Raw genomic sequence first — 21,930 nt, 5'->3', positions numbered from 1 at the left:
CTCTTGTTAGTGATTGGACAAGCGAGACCTGAACCCATGAGCGCCTGATGAGCTCAGCCCATGATGGGCAAAGCTGCACCACATTTACGCAGAAATGATAAATAATGACAAATTGCAATTCGCCAGTTTATTAAAAAAAAGGCGTATTTACAAATAATCAAACATAATTATTGAAACTAAAATATCTGGCCTTTCCTAAACACAATTAAAAAATAATCCTGGTACTTTTTATTATTATTGAAAAGGCAGCTTGACTCCATTTTATGCGTTTTTTTTTGTTGTTGTTTGTTTTAAATCTTTAAATACGTCGAAACTATATTTTAGGTTGATGGTAGTTTAATAATTTGACAGACCAGATTGCATGTTCTCGAGCAAAGAATGTTTAACCTCAAAATATTTAAATTGTTTTCCTTAAGTGAAACTTTTATTTTTAAGTGCCGAGAAATGATAAATGTCAAATTGCAATTCGTCAGTTTACAACAAGGAGTATTTACAAATAATTTATTAATAAGGAAAATATCAGCCTTTTCATTAACACACTTAAAAGCTTTATTTAGTCCACTGGCACATAAGTAGAAGAATTATCGCATGGGGTGGATGAGCCAAAAAATTAATAATAAATGTAACTGCCATATAAAATACTTTTTTTTTTTTTTTTTTTACTTTGGACGTAAAATAACAAATTATAATAAAACCTATTATTAAATGTATTATTTATTTATTTAAAATGTATTCTGGTGCTTTTTAGTGAAAAAGCAGCTTGACTCAATTAAGTGTTTAAACTAAAAAAATCCATATTATTTATGGAAATCCTCAATATTTATTCCAAAAGCACTACTTCAGTGGAGTTCCTTACGCGAAACTTTTATTTTGAAGTGCGTGATTGTACAGTCCGGAAATGGAACTACAGTAAGTAAAAGTTTGACTCGAGAGTGCTGTTGCGCAACTACAGTCAGGTGCAGAGTTGCTTTGATACATTTTAAATAATTTCCAGCTAAATGCAAAATGGGTCGCAAGGTTACACTAGCGACTTGCTGCTTGAATCAATGGGCTCTGGATTTTGAAGGGAACTTGTCAAGGATACTTAAAAGTAAGTTCCGACTCTTCATCTGCAATATATCACTAGTAATCCGTTACTAAAGTACTGCTAAAGTTCTTATGATCTTAAAGTGACCTCGTCCTCATTTTTAAATCTACCTTTGTCTCCAAAACAGGTATTGAGATAGCCAAGCAGAAAGGAGCCAAGTACAGACTGGGACCAGAGCTAGAAATCTGGTAACGTTAATATTGCCCTCCACTGATTGTAGATTTTTAACGAATGTGGGATGCATTTAAGCACAGATGAGAATATAGACACACTGTATTGGCATATGCTCATGATGTATTTAATTAAAATTATCATTGTCATGTGCAAACGAAGTATTTATTTTTTTTTAATTAGAGAAAAAATACATAGATCAACTCAGCATAAAATACAGTAAACAAAGAAGTAATCCAGTAAAATGATGATATACTGTTGTTTGCATCAGTGGCTACGGCTGTGCTGATCACTTCTACGAGTCAGACACACTACTACACTGTTTCCAGGCTCTGAAGTCTCTACTGGAGTCTCCTTTGACCCACGATATCATCTGTGATGTGGGAATGTAAGTAAAACATCAGGAAAAAGTCATTTCTTAATGTTTTATGATTTCTAATGCATTAAACATTATTAAATGTGCTCCTTCCGCAGGCCTGTCATGCACCACAACGTTCGATATAACTGCAGAGTCATCTTCTTGAACAAGTATGATTTTACTACAGCACAGTAGTATAAAGCATTTGCATTACTGCTGCTTTATGACTGTATCATTATGATAACACAATAATATGCATTTACGTCTGAAGTTTTTATATCCGACAGAAAGATACTGTTAATCCGTCCTAAAATGCTCTTGGCTAATTACGGCAACAACAGGGAATTCCGATGGTTTTCACCTTGGAGTCGACCCAGGTATGCAAAGTATATATTTGTTAAATCTTTTCCCTGCAAAGTCAGCGATAAATCACAATGACATATTTGCAGACATATTGAGGAGTACTTCCTACCCAGAATGATCCAAGACGTGACAGGGCAGGTAAAGTACGCTTCCTCGTCACTTCAAAAATTTAAATTTTCATGAAACTATGAACTACTATTTAATATTTGCATGCATAAAATATAAACTGTACTAGGCATGTATAGTAATGTCAGCTGTCCTCATTGGTAGACCACAGTGCCGTTTGGTGACGGGGTGCTGTCCACCAAGGACACCTGCATAGGGAGTGAGATTTGTGCCGAGCTGTGGAACCCCAGGAGGTATTATTCTGCAAATACTTTATGAATGGCAAATGAATAGAGATGCACCGATATGAAAATTTAGGCCAATAATGATAACCGATAATTCTTAAAGCGGCAGTCCGTAGCTTTTTTGGGTTAAAAATTATCCAAAATAAATTTTTAGAGCAAGTACATAACCAGCCAGTGTTCAAAACTATCCGCTTGCCTAAGCTCGATGCAAAACGGTAAGCTTGTAATAATGTTTTTAGTTCCAGTGGTACTGGTGGAGCATGTCTTTGTGTCATTACTTCACATCTGTCCACATAAAGAAGAGTCTCGGCTAGTAGAGTATGAGTGTGAGGATGTTGGAGGTGGAGATTTATAGCCTTTTCTCGCAGCACTTGATATAATTAAACTTATCAATTTGATGGCAGACCAGAAAGGTTCAAACAACAATCACCAGGAGATTCACCCGCTGTAAAACGCGAAAGACTTCAGAGAAAAAAAGAGACTCCACCTGGACCCATGCGAAAACAAGGATAAATATCGGAAGGGCATTAAATGTAGTCACGCAATGCTGATGTTGTTAACATTAACAATTTGAGAACAAAGTATAATTTGCACAGTTTGACGTGATATGATAAGCGATCGTTAGATTTAATCAGCGTGATTTACTGCAATGCTTTTTCCCCCTTAGTTGGTCAGAACAAAAGTGGATGTTACTTACTTGTTCAGACGACATTTTCCGGTGAAAACTCTTATGTTGGTCATACTTCCAAAAAGTAGAATCTGTGATTGCGAATGCCAGAATCCACACCGGCGGCGACTGACAGCCGCACATTCTCCTCAAAACATTGGATTAATCCGCATTGTGCCGTGGCGAGGCACAACCCACGTAAAGTTAGTTGATAATTCCGCAAATAACTGCAATTGCAGATTTTGAACAGAGAGGGCGACAAAGAGGAAAAACTACGGACTGCAGCTTTAAAGGGATAGTTCACTTTGAAATTAAATTTTGGTATGTTTTAGCTTACCTCAAGGGCATCCAAGTCTTTTTTTCCGCAGTAGTTTCAATTTTGATATTTTTAGGTCAAACGGTTCTTGTCTGTCAGTCATATAATGCAGGTCTATGGTCACTGTCTCAAAGAGCATGAACAGAGTCCAAATTAAAACAATTCCCCATCGTCCAAATGAAACAATTCCCCATCGTAAGTACACATTGATGGCCTAAGACACGAAACGAGCGGTTTGTGTGAGAAAACGAACAGTATTTATATAGTTTTTACCTCTTATACACAGCCGCGTCCAAGTGATCTGAGGGCGCGGGCGCATCCTGGTGTGTGACGTGTGCGCAGACTGGTGCATAGATATATACACTAGATGTCGCCTTGTCTACGGCAGTTCATTGGAACGAATGTCTTTAATGCGACATCTAGTGTGCTGTGTATAAGAGCTAAAAACGATATAAATACTGTTCGTTTTCTCACACAAACCGCTAAAAATATCAAAATTGAAACTACTGCGGAAAAAAAAGACACCTACATCTTGGATGCCCTTGAGGTAAGCTAAAACATACCAAAATTTAATTTCAAAGTGAACTATCCCTTTAATATTTGAAAACCGATAACTGATATATTGGCAGATCAATCTAAATCTGAATTTTTAAATACATTTTGAGATCCTGATTACAAAAACAAAAGTCTCGCCTTTAAAAGCCATGTCCCAAACACACAATTATAATGTTCTCATAATAATTTTATGTAACCTATATGACAGACTTGTGCTAGACCTAAATCTAAAAGATTAACGCTGAGCAAATTCAACTTGTGCTCTCGCAAGAACTCTGGATTACCAGGGTAGACTTGTGCTGCATGTTGCACTAAACACAATTTCTTTCTCTTTTGAAGTGATTTCAATCATATTTCAAGCAATTCAAAACCATCATGGCGAACTCATGGCATCAGAAGCGTAGGAAGGAAATAATCCATTATTAATCGGCTTTAATATATTGGCCAAATTTTCTTATCAGACCGATAACGATAACATTAAAAGTTATCATATTTCAGCCGATACCGATTTGGTGGCCGATATATCGTGCATCCCTACAAATGAATATTCTTAATGAATTCTCACTAGGTTGTTCTTAAATGTGTTTTATGATGTGAAATAAAACAGTTTAGTTTCATAATTGCTTTAGAATGAGGAATTGAAAATTTCTTTTACTTCTTTCTTCAGTCCACATGTTGACATGGGTTTAGATGGCATTGAGATTTTTACCAATTCCTCTGCAAGCTACCATGAGCTACGCAAGGCTGACCACAGGGTGAACTTGGTCAAATCTGCCACCACAAAGGTATATATAGATACACATGTATTCATGTGTGTAATACATGTGACACTGAAGACTGGAGTAATGGTGCAGACAAAATTCAGCTTTGCATCACAGGAATAAATAACTTTTTAAAATATATTACAACAGAAGCCAGTTCATTTAAATTGTAATAATATTTCACAGTATTACTGGTTTTACTGTATTTTTGATCAAATAAATGAGATTGAGACTACTTTCAAAAACATTAAATAACCTTAATGTTTACAAACTTTTGACCGGTAATGTATGTACAGGAAGCCAACTAAATTTCAAGTGGCCTTTGCAAAGACAAAGGTGACACTGAACTTTATATATTTCAGCTATTTTTTCAGTTCGTGACGCTCACATGTTCTGAATATGTTTCAGAGCGGAGGGATTTATCTGTTTGCCAATCAGAAGGGCTGTGATGGAGACCGGCTGTACTATGATGGCTGTGCTATGATTGCCATTAATGGAGATATTGTTGCCAGAGGAGCGCAGTTCTCACTCGAGGATGTAGTAAGTGCTTGAATATTGAAACTCACCCAAGAGGCTTTGAGAAACATGCTAAACATTTCAGTTTGATGCGTTTCTTCTGGCTTGAAGGAGGTTGTCACGGCCACTCTCGATCTGGAAGATGTGCGCAGCTATCGAGGAGAGAGATGCCACCCACATATGGTGAGAGGACATTGAAAGACATGAGATTTTATTTTTTTAAGTAACTTAATTAGCAATCACCATTGCACTAGCCTGGGAAAACCCAGACAACTTCCGGCAAATTTAGATTTGCTCTGCAAGTAGTCTGGCAAAGAGCTCATTCAAGCCCATTTCTAATCAGTCGAAATCGCGGCACCAATCAGAAACGTTGAGGCGGGCTTTACACATGACGATCGCTCTGATTGGTTTTAGGTCTATCCAATTGCGCCCAGAGGCATTTGAGCGACGTCCGTTCAACTTTTAAATGCATTATTATATTCAAATTGCAAACACATGAGGACAGTCTCCATGAAAGACCCACTGGCAGATGAACACGCTACTACATTTCTCTCCGAAACAGTAGGAAATTAAATTAGATTTAATAGAGGATTTTAACTGTGACAAGATGATTGACAGGGCAGTTTACGTGACAGGATGCACTTGACAGATCCGTCCGATAAAGATGACGAGGTAGTATGTCCCAAAGCTTGCCTAATTTTTGCTACACATTCAAAAGTAAATACCTTTTCTTCACAAAAAGAGTACATACTTTTATGGCGTAGTGTAACTTAGGCGAATTGGGACGCAGCATATGGCTTCGATCGCTCTGATTGGTTTTAGATCTATCCAATTGCGCCCAGAGGCATTTGAGCGACGTCCGTTGGTGACGCCCCTTTGGAAATGAGTTATTAATGAAGCTTTGCCAGACCATAACTCAGTTACTGAGAATGGTCTGGTTTTAACCAGGCTACCATCGCACACCTGCAAGACCAAATGAGTCAGGTCAACAAAAACAAACAAACAAGGAACTCCCGCACACTATCAATACTTGCAAATGAGTATATAGTCATATGCCTGATGAAGGTCGTGAGACCGAAACGTTGCTAATACAATGCTGATACTCATTTGCAAGTATTGATAGTGTGCGGGAGTTCCTTGTTTTTTTTTATTTGTTTTTTTAAGTAACTTACCATGCTTCAAATATTTTTCTCACTGTACAGGAATATGAGCACAAACCGTATCAGAGGATGAAAACGGACTTCTGTCTGTCTGACTGTGATGACAGGTGTCTGCCCACGCACCAGCCTGTGGAGTGGATCTTCAACACCCCGGAAGAAGAGATCAGGTCACTGTGTTCACAGAGAAAAATGAACTTTAGTATATATGCATGACCAGTGGGGTGCAAAAGTCACGAGTTGAAAAATTAAGCCAAAATAATTTTCGCCCATTACGTCAAATATAAAACCAAATATGAAGGTCCCGCCCACACTCCCACAAGCACAGCTTTCAATCGTGATGTTACACCCTGTTTTTATAGCATCTATTCTTCTTGGAAAAACAAAACACTTGAACATACGTGTGTGTGAAAAGAACTACATGACAGAAACCATCTTTGGGAAAAAATGATTTGAAGTGTAATTGGATTTTTTAGTGTTTCTCGCCCCATTTGATTACATGAAGAGGATGGGGTTTATGACCTATAATGCAGCCAGCCACCAGGAGGCGATCGAAATGTTTTGGCTTCACTTTTTCAGTATGTTTTCAGCACATTTGGTAGAAACAGATGTGTGAGCTTCTCTCTAGTGGAGCTGTACATGAATACACCATCAAACCGAACAAAAAGAGTCCTGTAAACCCAATTATGACTTAAAGAGCAGCCAGTTCACCCAGAATTGCCATGTGGTTTAAATGAAATAACACGCCAAATTAGTGTTCTGGTCCTCCAGAGAGTCTATTTTTACTATAGAGGTTTAGGAGTACCTTGTGACACAAATTTATTCCTGACTGTTTTTATCATATCTGTTTAGAAACGAGGAGAAGTGTAAAACCCTAATATGAATCTATTTAAAACACGATACAGTAAACCAGGGGGCATGCACTGTTTGGTGTTATAAATTGATGCAGCATTTATTAAATCAATTATTACAATATTAAATATATATTTTGGGTGTTATTTCAGCCTTGGTCCTGCCTGTTGGTTATGGGACTACTTAAGGAGGAGTGGACAGGTATGTTGTTTTTTTTATTATGCATGTTAATATGAATGTTTATGTGATTTACTCTTTGTGCTTGTTTTGTTACCGATCTTCTTAGCTAATTTTATGCTTTTGGCAGTGAATGTGAAGATGTGTTAATGAGGTTTGTGTGTTTTGTTGTTTTCAGGCTGGCTTCCTTCTTCCTCTTAGTGGTGGTGTGGACAGTTCATCCACTGCTTGTATTGTGTACTCCATGTGTGTGCAGATCTGCCAAGCCGTCAAAGATGGCAGTAAGTCCAAAACACACACACACAATAGCTCTTCAAAACATAAGAACACGTGATCTCGAGGCTTAAACGTGTGCACCATTCGTCTCAGATTCTCAGGTTCTGGACGATGTGCAGCGGGTGGTCAGCGATTCGTCCTACAGGCCTGAGGACCCGCGTGAGCTGTGTGGACGCCTCTTTACCACATGCTACATGGCTAGTGAAAACTCTTCTGAGGACACGCGCAACAGAGCCAAAGATCTCGCTGCTCAGATTGGCAGGTCAGTGGATGACATGGCAAACATTTGATTGAGATATATATATATATATATATATATATACACACACACAGACATACACTGCCAGTCAAAAGTCTGGAATAGTTAAAATTTTCATAGAAGTCTCTTCTATGGAAGCTTGTTTCCGGCACAGAATAAAACATTTTAAAAGATAATTGGGACTTTTTATCTCACAACACTGTTGTTTATAAGTTTATAACTCGCAATTTTGAGGGAAAAAGTCATTGGACTTTATAACACACAATTGCGAGTTTATATCTCACAATTCTGACCTCTTTCCTCCAGTCCAATTCTAAGGAAAAAAAATACTCTTTTCACAATTCTGACTTTATAACACGCATTTGCGACTTAATATCATGCAATTCTGAGATAAAAAGTCAGAACTGCGAGATATAATCTATATAATCTTCTTAAGTATGCAATTTAATAGTAGTAGTTTAAAAATGTATTATTGTGCAATTAAGATGTTGATTTTATATCTGTTCTCCTCTCAGCAATCACCTGAATATCAACATTGACATGGCAGTGAAAGGCATGCTGGGAATCTTCTCCGTGGTCACAGGGAAGTGGCCTCAGTTCCGAGCTAATGGAGGAAGTGCTCGAGAGAACCTGGCTCTTCAGAACGTCCAGGTACAGCACTCGCCGTAGACGCGGATGCTATTATTAAATGCATGATTCCTTTTATTAGGGACTTGTTGCCTATTTTCTGAACCGCATATATAATATATTTCAGCAAAAATGGTTTGGTTTACTGCCATTAAAGTAGAGCTGCACGATTTTCTGCATGTTTTTCTGCATGTTTTTGTTTAAAATAGAGATCAAGATTCTCACACGATTATGAATAGAAAATAAAACAAAATAACATGCAATTTACTAGAGGTTCTAATAAGATATGAATTGCTGCAATCTATTTAAACAAACAAACATATATATATATATATATATATATATATATATATATATATATATATATATATATATATATACAGTGTTGGGGGAAAATTACTTTTAAAAGTAATGCTTTACAATATTGTGTTATTCTCAAAAAAAAAAAGTAACTAATTGCATTACTTACATTAGTTACTTTTTATGGAAAGTAATGTGTTAAATTACTTTTGCGTTACTTTTTCTCACCTGGGCTGGGCTTGCTTATTTTGTTTTTTAATAATAACAATTTTTTTATATTTTTTTATAATTATTTTATATATTTTTGCCAAATGTAAAGGCCCTTTCACACCAAAAGTGAATTGAATAAGCCTCTGAAAGTAATGCAAATTCATGCCTGTACAGTAGAGGGCACAGTTAAAAAAAAAAAACTTTTCAGCTGTGCTGCTATTCTGGATTAAAGAGGAATAGGATGTAGTTGAAGTTCAACATGCTTTAGCAATATATATATAAAAAAAAAAGAGAAACACAAATGTGGTTTATCTAAAGTCATTTTTGCTTACTAGTATGGTTGAAGTGGATCATCGAAGGTCAGCAGCAAAGAGACTGGTTAATAAAGTAAGATCAAATACATAAAGTATATTTGTGTTATTTAATATATTTAATTATTACAGGTTTGCATAATATGCTGAGTTTGCATTTCACTGTTTATTCATTTTGAATAATTCTAATTTTTTTTTTTTGCAAGTGATATGAATAAATGCCTGCTCACATTTAGTCCAGAACTACAATAACCATCATGTTCACACATCGCACACACTTCACACATCTGTTCACACATCTGCACTTATGATTTCTCTCAACATAGGGACAGGAGCGCGTTCAGTCAATAAATGGAAAAATAAAGTAACTTGCATTACTTCATTGAAAAATTAACTCATTTATTTTGTTGCAAATTTAGAAGTAATGTGTTACTTTACTAGTTACTTGAAAAAAAGTAATCTGATTACGTAACTCAAGTTACTTTTGAATGAATTAAAAAAATCATTGGTTTCAAGGAATGACTCGCTGACTCACTCATTAATACTTCACTTGTTTCGTTAATGGATGAATCAGCACTTTTGAATGAATCTCTTGAATTAATGATTCAATGACAAATATATTGTGTAACAATGGCATTGATACAATCTTCATTCAGAACGCAGATCTGAATGTTCGCTGTGATTTTGTCAAAGGTTTGATAAACACAGCCAAATCATTGTCATTTAGGAATAAGGTCGCATGGGTATTTGACTCGAGATCAGTCTTTAAACAATTAATCGTGCAGCTCTCCATTTAAGCCTCAGAAATAACCAAAAGCATACTGATAAATGGAAAGCAGCATTATGCAGTAACAGTCCATGAATGTGCAATGCTTAGAGTGTTGCATTTAGTTGCTGGTGGCCATTTTTAATTAAAATAGATGGTGATAATATGTTTTATGTGGCTCTTTTTTTTATATGACCCATGACATAACAAAAGTGCGGGCTTGAGAAAGCAGTTTCTATGAAAGTGATACTTCTGCTGACTTTTTCAATATGCCGTTTGCTTGCATTGTAACACAACCACCACAATTTTCACACAAAAAAAAAAATACTGCAGTTAGTCACCCCAAGAAAGCGCCAAATGACCTACAAATCTGCTGAGTTTCACTATTTCAAAACATAAGTAACACAGTAACATCATTTTGCCAGTTTAACACATTCGCACAAATATGATGCGTCACAGCTTTGAAAGATGAAAAGGTTTGCAAAGAAATGAATAGCCCTTTTGACTGATGAAGACTCTAGTCACATCAGTGGAGTAGAAAATTATAAACAAGAGTATAGAAATATAAACATTTCAGTTCAATTCCAGTTTATTTAAATTGTTCTTTTCACAATAAATGCTGTTATTGTTCCATAACAGCATTACAGACGTATTGACCAAGACAATGCCGAGTAGATAAAAAAAAAAAAAAAAAAAAATTCCATGTATAATTTTTGGATTCATTTATTTCTTAGTTTTATCCAATTTTATTTATGTTTTATTTCTTACTGTCAAAAACTAGGTCCATCAAAAGAATCAAATAATCATGATTAGTGTCATGATTTCTAACCTGTCGTTAGAAAGCTAAATTAAATGGTAACAATATACAATTTGACAAATTTATTAAGAATTATTGCATTAATCATTTAATATCTTAACATAGTTTGACAGCCTCAAAAATAGTTTAAATAATTATTTTTTATTTGTTCACTGCATTTTTGTGAAGCTCCTATTTTGAAAACCCCTTGTAAGGGTAATTGAAAATTATTGATTTTCTAAAATATTTTGGAAAAAATGCATCCATGACTATTGTAGGTATTAAAATCTCTCTGGTCAACGAAGCATTAAACGTTTAAACGTCGGCATTAAACGTAAGTTGCGATAGTCTTTTCTTTTCTATTGTGACGTATATCTGAGTAAAACGGCTTCTCGAACAAGAACAAATGTAGGGCGGGGCTTGATTATGTCCACTGGGAATTGATTGGATGATTGGATGGTTGTGGTTTGCTATTGGTGGATTGAATGTGAGTGACAGGTTATAGCCCCGCCCTCGTCATCAGAGAAGAGAAGAGATGCTGCAGGAGGGAGTGGAAGTTATTTTGATTTAAAATTATGAGAAAACATGAGTTTAAAAAAAGATAAATGCACAGATAAATCTTTTATTGTAAATACTGCATTATTCCATAAAAAGCAAGAATTGTGACTTTACATGATACATTGATGATGAAATATTGTGTGAATTATGCAATAGATTAGGAATTTCATACCTTTCAGAACTATTTCACATCTGCATTTTTACCTAAATAGCATATTGTTTTGAACCTGAAAGTATGCTGTAAATGCATGGTGTGTGTGTGTGTGTGTGTGTGTGTGTGTGTGTGTGTGTGTGTGTGTGTGTGTGTGTCTGTGTTTACTCCACTACAGGCACGTGTCAGGATGATTTTGGCCTACCTCTTTGCTCAGCTCTGCCTGTGGGCTCAGGGAAAACCTGGTGGTCTCTTAGTTCTTGGTTCAGCAAACGTGGATGAGAGGTGTGATATTTATTTATTTATTTATTTATTTTTTCTCAGCATCCCAATATCAATAATAATGGAGATCACTTTAAAGAAAGCATTCTCTGACTTTTCAGTTTGACTGGATACTTCACAAAGTACGACTGCTCCAGCGCTGATATCAATCCAATTGGAGGTGTTAGTAAGATGGACCTGAAGTGCTTCCTGCAGTACTGTGTAAAACGCTTCCAGCTCACTGCCCTCGTAAGGTGTGTAATCTTTCCTTTTGTCCCACATTTGCTGATCAGATCACAGATCTTTAGTTCTGGCCTGGCGAACAACAAAATGAAGCTGCACCTGCCTAGATCTGCTATGGGAATTAGTTATATCTATTTATCCAGTAGCAGCATATCTTACATGTTCACAGTAGTGTGTCTGTTTTGTGTTTCACACTTTAAGGGCCCTATTTTAACGATCTGAAACGCAAGTATTTTGTGGGCGGGTCTTGGACGCTGTTGCTATTTTACCGGCGGGATAAATTACTCTTATGCCCGACGCAAATCTAAAATGTGTTGGTCTGAAGTCGCTTCATTACTCATAAGTGTGGTTTGGGCGTAGGGTTGCAAAATTATGGGAATTTTCAAAGATGGAAACTTTCCATGGGAATTAATGGGAATTTAAGGGAATTAACAGGAATTTATGGGAATAAACTGGAATAAACTGGGAATTTTCAAAGTTGAGGGTTGGCTCTTCATAGGGAACTTAAATATAGTTGAGGAAAGTATATTTTAGCATAATCTTGACTAAAACAAACAGATGCCATTCAAATACACTTGAATATCCATGCCATTCCTCAATCACATGCACATAGCACACTGCTTGCTACATGGCTATTGAGACCACACCCCCTACTGGCACAGTGCATGCCTCCATCACATGTACAGAAGCCCAAAACACAAGACTATTGAAGGCACACATTTGAGCCTGTGGACTAAACAAAGTGAAGTAAGTTTTGATGATATTATGGGGAAATGTATTTATTAAATGTTTAAATTGAAAATATCACATACAAATGTATTCGTCTAGTAGATAGCAAGCTGATAAGTTAGATGCTAAATAGGCTAGCATAACTTTATTTACCACATAAGTAGGGCTGGGCGGTATGACGGTATATATTGTTACCGCGGAAGAAAATGTCAACCGTAACAGATTATTTTATTCCGTGTATACCGCAACATGTAAATAAGTAGGCGTGGTTAACTCTCGTGCAGCGTGCATGAGACTGAGACACTGATATTTGTCAACGAAACATGAAGAAAGACCAAGAGGATCCACAAAAGGAATTACGTTTTCAAAATTAACGTGATATTTTCGGGGGGGGGGGGGGAGGCGCAGAAGTCAACTAGAGCAGTGCAGCACACTGAAAGTTTAGAGAGACGCACATGCTCGCAACGGGGCTTACTTGACAACAAGTTCATATATCAATATTCTAACGAATAGAAATAATGTTTAAATAATGTATCTATCCGTCTCTTATGTGTACAGTTACTTTCAGAGTGGACGCGCAAGCGGTTGCCGTGGTAATGAATATTTCCAAAGTTCCCCAGCTTAACTTCCCATGGAAATTTACCGGAAACTTTCCAGAAATTTACCGGAAATTTTCCACCCCTTTGCAACCCTATTTGGGCGTAACGTGAAATAAACCAATCAGAGCGACATCTCACATTCCCTTTAAGAGCAGACGTGCTTGTTCCATGGCGGCTTGCTATTATAACGGCGGATTTGCCAGGCGCACGCCAGGAGCGGTTCACAGCCGAGGAGACCGACGTTCTCGCCAGGGCCAATAATTTGGGTAATTAATTTAATTACCCAATAATTTGGGTAAATGTGCAAGCTAGATTTATGCCTATTTTTTCACATCTTCATGGACACCACAATGATTTCCCTCATGTGGTAATATTTTTCCTTGTAATTGTGAATGGTTTGCAAAAATGTCAACTGCTGCGTCTGTGTAGAATAGAGAAGCAAAGTGTATGCGCATTGTGCACACGCTACATTATGGCCAAGCATGCGCCATTAAAATAGCATCTGAATAACGCGTCACTCATAACACGCCACTGACTTTAGACTAGGTTTTTCCTGGTCAGTGGCGGAATTGTTTTCTGAAACTGCAAAATAGCACCAGGGAACGTTTGCGCCGGAACACGCCTCCTCTTTTCGCTGAACCGCCCCCGGGAGCGCAAGTTCATTCCTTAATTTACCAACGTGCGTCTGTGGAGGGAAAAGTCTGCTGTGCGTCTGGTTCAAAATAGAAATGATACATGCGTCGGTGTACAAAGTCAATTGCGCTGTGTGCAAGATAGGGCCCTGTAAGTGTATATGAGCTTATAGCGCAGTAGAAGCAGCTGATTCTGCTAGAACGTCAGGTTGCAGCACTTTGCGAGTCAGAAACAGCAACATGATCACATGTGCCCATCTTCTGTGCAGCATTTTAGATGCTCCACCAACTGCAGAGCTTGAGCCACTGACTGATGGCAAGGTGGTCCAGACCGATGAGGTAAACATCATCAACCTCATTCACTAATACACTTATCAAGAAACGCCACGGAACATTTGCACAGACAGATTGAATGTGTTTTTAAACAGTAAAATGTAGCACGTTCTGGGGGAAAAAATTCAAAAGAAGCACATATTTACATCTTATATTTTATAATATAATGTTTGAGGCAAGGTTTACACACCAGACCCATGATGTTCTGGATGGCGCAAATGTGCTTTGTGTTACATGCATGAATTAAAATAAAAATGTTGTGTTGGAGATGCTTTTTATGTGTGTTTATGTCTATATGGCTTCTGCAAGCAATTTTTTCAGTGGCTTTCAAGAAGTGGTGGAGACAGAATCATTTTTGGCAAAGTGGTAAGGGCCATGCCCCACCTGCAAATGATGACTATGTAGAGGTGAAACTCGAAAAATTGAATATCGTGCAAAAGTTCATTTATTTCAGTAACTCAACTGGTGAAACTAATATATTTATATAGACTCATTACATGCAAAGTGAGATATTTCAAGCCTTTATTTGTTATAATTTTGATGATTATGGCTTACAGCTTATGAAAACCCCAAATTCAAAATCTCAGAAATTTAAAAAAAATTCATAAGCTGTAAGCCATAATCATCAAAATTATAACAAATAAAGGCTTGAAATATCTCACTTTGCATGGAATGAGTCTATATGATATTTTAGTTTCACTTTTTAAGTTGAATTATTGAAATAAATTAACTTTTGCACGATATTCTAATTTTTCTAGTTTCACCTGTATATTGGTCAAATAGCAATTGAAAATATTTTGTTTGATAAGTAACTTTTAATCAATTTTATTTCATTGAAAAACAAAATATGACTGATATTAAGTCGTTTCGGTAATATTTTACAAATTATCACATACAAACTATACATTTTTCAGTTTTAGGTCAAATAAAAATATATTTATGCATTAATTATACTATAAATACAATATATAATATCCTTGTGAAGAAATAAAAAAATGTATCCAGATTTGCTTAATGTCAGATATTTTTGCAAAGCACCGTATGCTTACATGCACTAATTGTCATCAATCCGAACAAATTCAAAAAGTTGTGTTTATATGAACCCTAACCTTTGCAGTTCATTCACATTTTTGTTTACTTGTGCATTTATGTATTTCGTACAAAACTTCCGTGCATGTGTTGTACCTAGTCCCCGCTTTCAGAAACTGAGAAAATTATTAGCATAATAGTCATTTTGGCCTTAATGACACACCTAAAAGTAAAGCTGACAAATATGTCAGAAGACTTTATTATTTCTCCTCCGCTGACCAGTTCGTAAGATGTAAATAAACATATGCAAGTTTGTAAGAAGTAAAATGTATGTAAACATTATATATGTAAACATATATATGTATGTATATATATATATATATATATATATATATATATATACACACAGATATATATATATATATATATATATATATATATATATATATATATATATATATATATATATATATATTTACATATATATATACAGTACTGTGCAAAAGTCTTTTAAAGGCATGTTAATAAACCATTTTTTTGGGGGGAGGGGGGGATATTAAGATGCCTAAGACGTTTGCACAGTATTATATATAAGGCTCTGATAAATATGCATCACGGCAAAGGTATTTTTGTATTCGATTTAGAAGATAGTCATATTCGAGCATGTACATGCTTAGTTTTTTCTTATTGATCGGATTATTCCATGTTCTATATGGAGCTCCTTTTAATCCCAGGGTGCAAACACATGTATGGTCAAAAAAGGGAGAGGTAATCGAAGCCCTCGTCCCGCGGCAAATATCCACATTGCCACCCTCCCCAACCCACCCCTATAGGCACATAGAGTCAAATGAAATTTAGAAAAACTATCTTGCACGTCTTCTTCTTGCTTTACTGCTACTTCCTGAAAACAATTTCACCTGATGATTTGAATAGCTCTTTTTGTAAAGAATTAATAATTCTAGGATGATTGGGGTAATTGTGTAGGGTAGGCCTAGTGCATCTGCATAGAAACTAATAAACAAAATACAAATATAAATACAATAAAACACAAATACACGAGAAATAAAGCAGTGCTTTGTTTTTCAGGTTAATGAACTGTATTAAGTATTAATACAGTTTATCTTTTGACAAAACGTGATTTTTCTCTTTCTCTTTTGTTGTTTAATTAACTTTGGTGACACAAACAGCTGCAGGTATATTGGGTGCTGTCCCTTTAAGACGAATGCGCGTATCTAATACCGGCAATGACACGCATCCGTTTTATTTTGACTGCGTTTACGTGGAAACTCGTTGAGACGGACACTGGCTTATTTTTTCGTGCACATGTCTTTTCAAACAAATAGATAAGAAAGAAAAGGGAATTCGGTGTTCACGGACTTCACGTGCTGTCTGCGACTGCGTGGCTCTGTGCGCCGACAGACCATCTACATTTGGATGTTAAACATAATATATATAGCCTGATACAGCAAAGACAACGTCGGCAGTATTGACGGAAAAATAGGCTACAGAATATTTCGTTCTGTAGGCCTATTGACAGGGGCAATATTTGAAAATCGATAATTAGGTCTTTTTTAAATTACAATTATATATGCATTTGTCAAAACCGAGAGACTTTCAAGCATCAAAATGTAATTTATTAATATGTATTTTGCGCCTTCTATTTTGTCTGAAAACTTCCAACACTCTTGCGTGTCGCGTGAAAAATAGGCGTCGGTTGCGGTTCTATTTCTAGCACGCGGTTTCGGCGCGGCTCGAGAAGTGTGTGTGTCACGCAGGCATTGTGCTCTAACACAAGCTCTAACCAGTTAACATGAGAGCCGACATAAAAACGGACACTCCACGCCACGCAGAGAGAAATGTGATGCAGTGGCAGATCCAGAGTGAGACAGAAACACTAACGTTAGTGGTTCCCGCTTAATGCGCACATAATGCTGGTTTGGCGCACAGTGTTCTGATTCGCTTATTTCCTATTTACTTGTTGGTGGACGCAATCCAGAATTACTGTTGGTTAAATTATAATCAGACCCTCTCAACCCCCCCCCCCCCCCCCTAAAAAAAACTCTTCGGATCTGCACGATTCACACAAGTCACCCAAACTCACGTGAAAAAAGCGGGAGGCGCCGAAAAGCGCGCTGTTTGCACCCCTGTAATCCAATTAAAATTTCTTTTTGATCAATTAAAGTGTTTACATGAAGGCTTTTCAATCCGATCACTAACAGACTATTTGCATGTAAACCGCTATGTTTTAAAATCTATATAGGCATTTTTTTTCCCTTGTCCTTATTTTTAATAGAGCATGTTTAGTCTGCTGCAAAGCCCTTATGTACTCTTTCCACCACTGTGTGCGTGCAGACAGATTGTTTTACAGCACTGAGACCTCACTCATGTGGTTCTGTGTCCCTCTCCCACAGGCCGACATGGGAATGACCTACTCAGAGCTGTCTGTGATTGGCCGACTCAGGAAGATCTCCAAGTGTGGCCCGTACAGCATGTTTTGCAAGCTCATTCACTCATGGAAAGAGACCTTCTCTCCCTCACAGGTCAAACATGCCCTAAACATCACTGTACTCAGATTAGAAAATACTTTTAAAAGCAGTAAATACTAATGTTTTATCTAGGCTATTTTAGGGGTAGTGGCTTTAGTAGTATAATTAAAGGGTTAGTTCGCACAAAGATGAAAATTCTGTCATTAATTACTCACCCTCATGTCGTTCCAAACCCGTAAGACTTTCGTTTATCTTCAGAACACAAATTAATATATTTTTGATGAAATCTGAGAGCTTTCTGTCTCTCCATTGACAGTCTATGCAACTACCACTTTTAAAGCCCAAGAAAGGTAGAAAAAACATCATTAAACAATCCATGTGACTCCAGTGGTTTAAAGGATGTTCACTTTCAAAAAATGTTTTGATAATTTTGATAATGCTGATAAGTTACTCACCCCGATGTCATCCAAGATATCCATGCCTTTCTTTCTTCAGTTGAAAAGAAATTAAGGTTTTTGAGGAAATCATTGCAGGATTTTTCTACACAGAATGGACTTCAATGGCAACTAACTATACCAATGTTCAAAGAAGGTTCAAATGTTCGACTCAATGCAGCTTCAAAGTCTCGACACGATCCCAGTCGAGAAATAAGGGTCTTATCTGGCGAAACGATCGGTCATTTTATATTTTATATATATATATATATATATATATATATATATATATATATATATATATATATATATACTTTTTAACCACAAATGCCCGTCTTGTACCATCTCTGAGATGCGCCAAGTATTACGTCATCACGTTGGAAAATGACAGATTGTTTCGCTAGGTAAGACCCTTATTTACATTTTTTTGAAAGTGAACTAATCCTTTAACTTAAATTTTATGAAGTGACTCGAGCGCTAAGTTTGTGCAACAAAAACAAAAAATTAAAAAATTACATAATTTACCACTTTATTTACAAAATATTAATATCCAACACGCGTTCACTTAACAATGTTCGCTCTTGCGGGCGCTCTCATGATAGTATTTGTAAATTAGGTGTAAATTACGTTTTTTTTGCACTCGAGTCACTTCATAAAATTGAAGTGAAATACTACCTTTCTGGGGCTTGAAAGTGGTAGTTGCGTAGACTGTCAATTGAGGGACAGAAATATCATCAAAAAGATTTTCATTTGTGTTCTGAAGATGATTGAAAGTCTTACGGGTTTGGAACGACATGAGGGTGAGTAAACAACGACAGAATTTTCATTTTTGGGTGAACTATCCCTTTAAATTGCCTAACTATCTGCTTTTTGTTGAACACTATATACTTTTTTTTTTTCAGGTGGCTACAAAAGTGAAACATTTCTTTAGGATGTACTCAATCAACAGACATAAGATGACAACAGTAACACCCTCTTATCATGCTGAAAACTACAGTCCAGATGACAACCGCTTTGACCTCCGTCCTTTCCTCTACAACACACAGTGGGCCTGGCAGTTCCGCTGCATCGACAATGAGGTCAGCAGGTCTGCACAACAGTGTGATCGAGTAGAGATGCTTGTCTGCATGTAGTGTTTCTGGTTATATAATCCACTCTTTATAATGTTGTATAGGTGGCTATGATGGAGTGATATGGAGGGCACAAGTACCAACTTTTATCAGAATCCATTGATCCTCGGTCCAGAGATTCATCTCGGCCACTGATGTGATCAGCAGAGTTTCTTTACACTCGCTCAGTCTCAACAGCGAGTTCCATGTCTTAGTATTATTTATATACAGTACTGTATGATACATTGCATATGAAGATATTCACATGCTTTATGAATATCTTTATTGGCATTCATGGTTCAATTAAGAATGTTTAACATCCATGGAGCACAAAAGGTTCTTTATAGTGGAAAACTGTTTTTTAGATTATTAAAATGTTCTTTGAAACACTAAGAAATCATGGTTCTTTGTTAACTGAAAGGTTCTTTGGGGAACCAAAAAGGTCCTTCTATTTGAAACCCCACTTTGAGAACCAAAATGAGAAGTGAGAAGGGGAAATAAACTTAGTGCCAGATATCCTGTATTTTTGAGGCATTGACTCATTGGGATTCAAAGCAAATAACTAAATGAGTATGCAGGCGTCCCAATGCAATCACAATGATTACTGGGTCATTCCTGTTGTGCTGTACCTCATGCTTGTGGTGTAATATTAGAAGTACTTCAATAAAAAGGTGTAGCAGATTTCTAGAAATAGACTGTGGTAAAGCTCAGGCACTTAAGCTTAGTAAATTGTAGCTAGATTATCTGAAAAGTCACGAGGACCGTAAACAGATAGTATATAAAGTCTTCATTTAATCACCCTCATGTAGTTCCAAACTTGTATGACGTTCATTCTTTTGTGGAACACAAAATAAGATATTTTTATTTTGAAGAATGTTGGTCACAAACCGTTTTGCTTACCACTGACTTCCATTGTATGACAAAACAGACGTTTCTCAAAATATCTTCTATTTTCCACAGAAGAACATTTTTGGGCGAACTATTCTTTTAACCTGAAGGTAATTTTTGAAATGGTGAACAAACATGTTTTAAAGTGAGATAACAAATACATTAAATCATTGTTTGCTAATGCTACTATGTCTGTTATTGCAAACCCACTGGCTTTCCCAGCAAAAATTATGTCACTTCCTGGAGAATGATGTTGGAAGTGGCTTTTTGTTTAGATATTACAAAAGACTAATAAAATGGAAAGTGATATTGAGTACAAAAATGCCATATATTGATTACCAATTAAAACAATAGCCCCTAGAAAACATCCTTTAAAGAATACAAATTTCATATTTTGTCCAACATTTTAAAACACACGGCATGCAAACGTAGATATTTGAAAGTTAAGTTAATTCACTGTTAAGGCATGAAGCATGAGGCGGATGTGGATGAGTTGGGGGTTTGAGAAGAATTGACTTCCTCTTTGTAGGCCTATGTGTGAAACGGTCTGAACTTAAGTCACACACATGTTAGTGCAGGTATCACTCACACACACACACGCGCACAGTGGTTGTGCTGCTCGTTCACCCACACACACACACACACACTCGCAGTGGTGTTGCACATTCAGCCACACGCGCGGGCAGTAGTGGTGCTGCTCTCTCTCTCTCTCACACACACACACACACACACACACACACGCACACACAAAGTGTGCATTGCTTGTGGTGGAAACTCTTGAGTTTATTCAGAGTGAGTAATGTTATTCATCAGAGTAATGTTTCAGTGTGTAATACTGAATTGTTTCTGTCTTTGTTGGTAAGTTTCCATTTACTGCCATTTTCCAGATGTTGTCATGGTTTTCCAGGCTCTTCTCCTGGCATTTGCTTTATAAATTCAGATATAACAATTCCATTGTAAATGTAAAAGTCATCCATTTTATTATATTCTGTACTTAATAGTATTTTAAGCTTTATATGTTAAGTCACCACAAAATGCATTTTTTTAATGTGATGTTATTTCCTGTTCAAACAGCGTGGGGGCAGAAATAAATACATTTGCATTTAAAATGAAGAATGTTGTTTACTTTGAGTGACTTTTTGATTCAAAACCATAATTAATTGCAGCCCTAAATGGTCTCTGATTTAAAGGGGTAAATAAAAAAGACAATTAACGGGCATGGAATCCTGCTGTACATAAAGCAAGATTGATTTTATATTGTTTCTATGTTGATTCAATGTTAAAAAAAGTTATTTCAATAGTAGAAAAAAAAATACTATGGAAGTCAATGGGGTACATCAACTGTTTGGTTCTTCAATGTTCTCCGACATTCTTCAAAATATCTTCTTTTGTGTTTTGCAGAAGAAATAAACTCATACAGGTTTGAAACAACGTGAGGGAGAGTAGCCTAAATGATGACAGAATTTTCATTTTTAAGTGAACTATTCCTTTAAGTTGAACAAATATTGATTTCATGTCTATTTTGGTCTATTTGTCATTGTTGAAATGACACTATTTCAGTGCGCAAACCTGATTAAAGATTTATGTTAAATTTCATCATTGA

At 36.4% G+C, this 21,930-nt stretch overlaps 1 protein-coding gene across 2 annotated transcripts; it reads left to right on the top strand.

The window, feature by feature from the left end:
* The first annotated feature begins 872 nt into the window (after positions 1 to 872).
* Positions 873 to 21,922, top strand: nadsyn1 (NAD synthetase 1). 2 transcript variants are annotated; one of them, XM_081351707.1, is made up of 21 exons: positions 873 to 1,090; positions 1,215 to 1,275; positions 1,530 to 1,646; positions 1,733 to 1,786; positions 1,904 to 1,993; positions 2,066 to 2,117; positions 2,250 to 2,338; positions 4,535 to 4,652; positions 5,037 to 5,168; positions 5,256 to 5,327; positions 6,347 to 6,471; positions 7,306 to 7,354; positions 7,509 to 7,611; positions 7,700 to 7,868; positions 8,381 to 8,516; positions 11,763 to 11,869; positions 11,968 to 12,099; positions 14,318 to 14,387; positions 17,822 to 17,950; positions 19,233 to 19,409; positions 19,505 to 21,922. In XM_081351707.1, exons 1-21 carry the CDS (start codon positions 1,006 to 1,008, stop codon positions 19,520 to 19,522), a joined length of 2,085 nt encoding a protein of 694 aa, XP_081207833.1. In that variant the 5' UTR covers positions 873 to 1,005; the 3' UTR covers positions 19,523 to 21,922. The 2 variants fall into 2 exon arrangements, with proteins under 2 accessions (XP_081207833.1, XP_081207834.1); XM_081351708.1 differs by having other exon boundaries at positions 19,233 to 19,417; positions 19,505 to 21,432.
* Positions 21,923 to 21,930: the final 8 nt, after the last annotated feature.

This window comes from Scardinius erythrophthalmus, assembly GCF_964197995.2.
Source record: "Scardinius erythrophthalmus genome assembly, chromosome: 2".
Taxonomy (NCBI): Eukaryota; Metazoa; Chordata; class Actinopteri; order Cypriniformes; family Leuciscidae; genus Scardinius; species Scardinius erythrophthalmus.
Note: the sequence above shows the minus strand (reverse complement) of the source record. Positions and strands in the feature narration are given on the sequence as shown.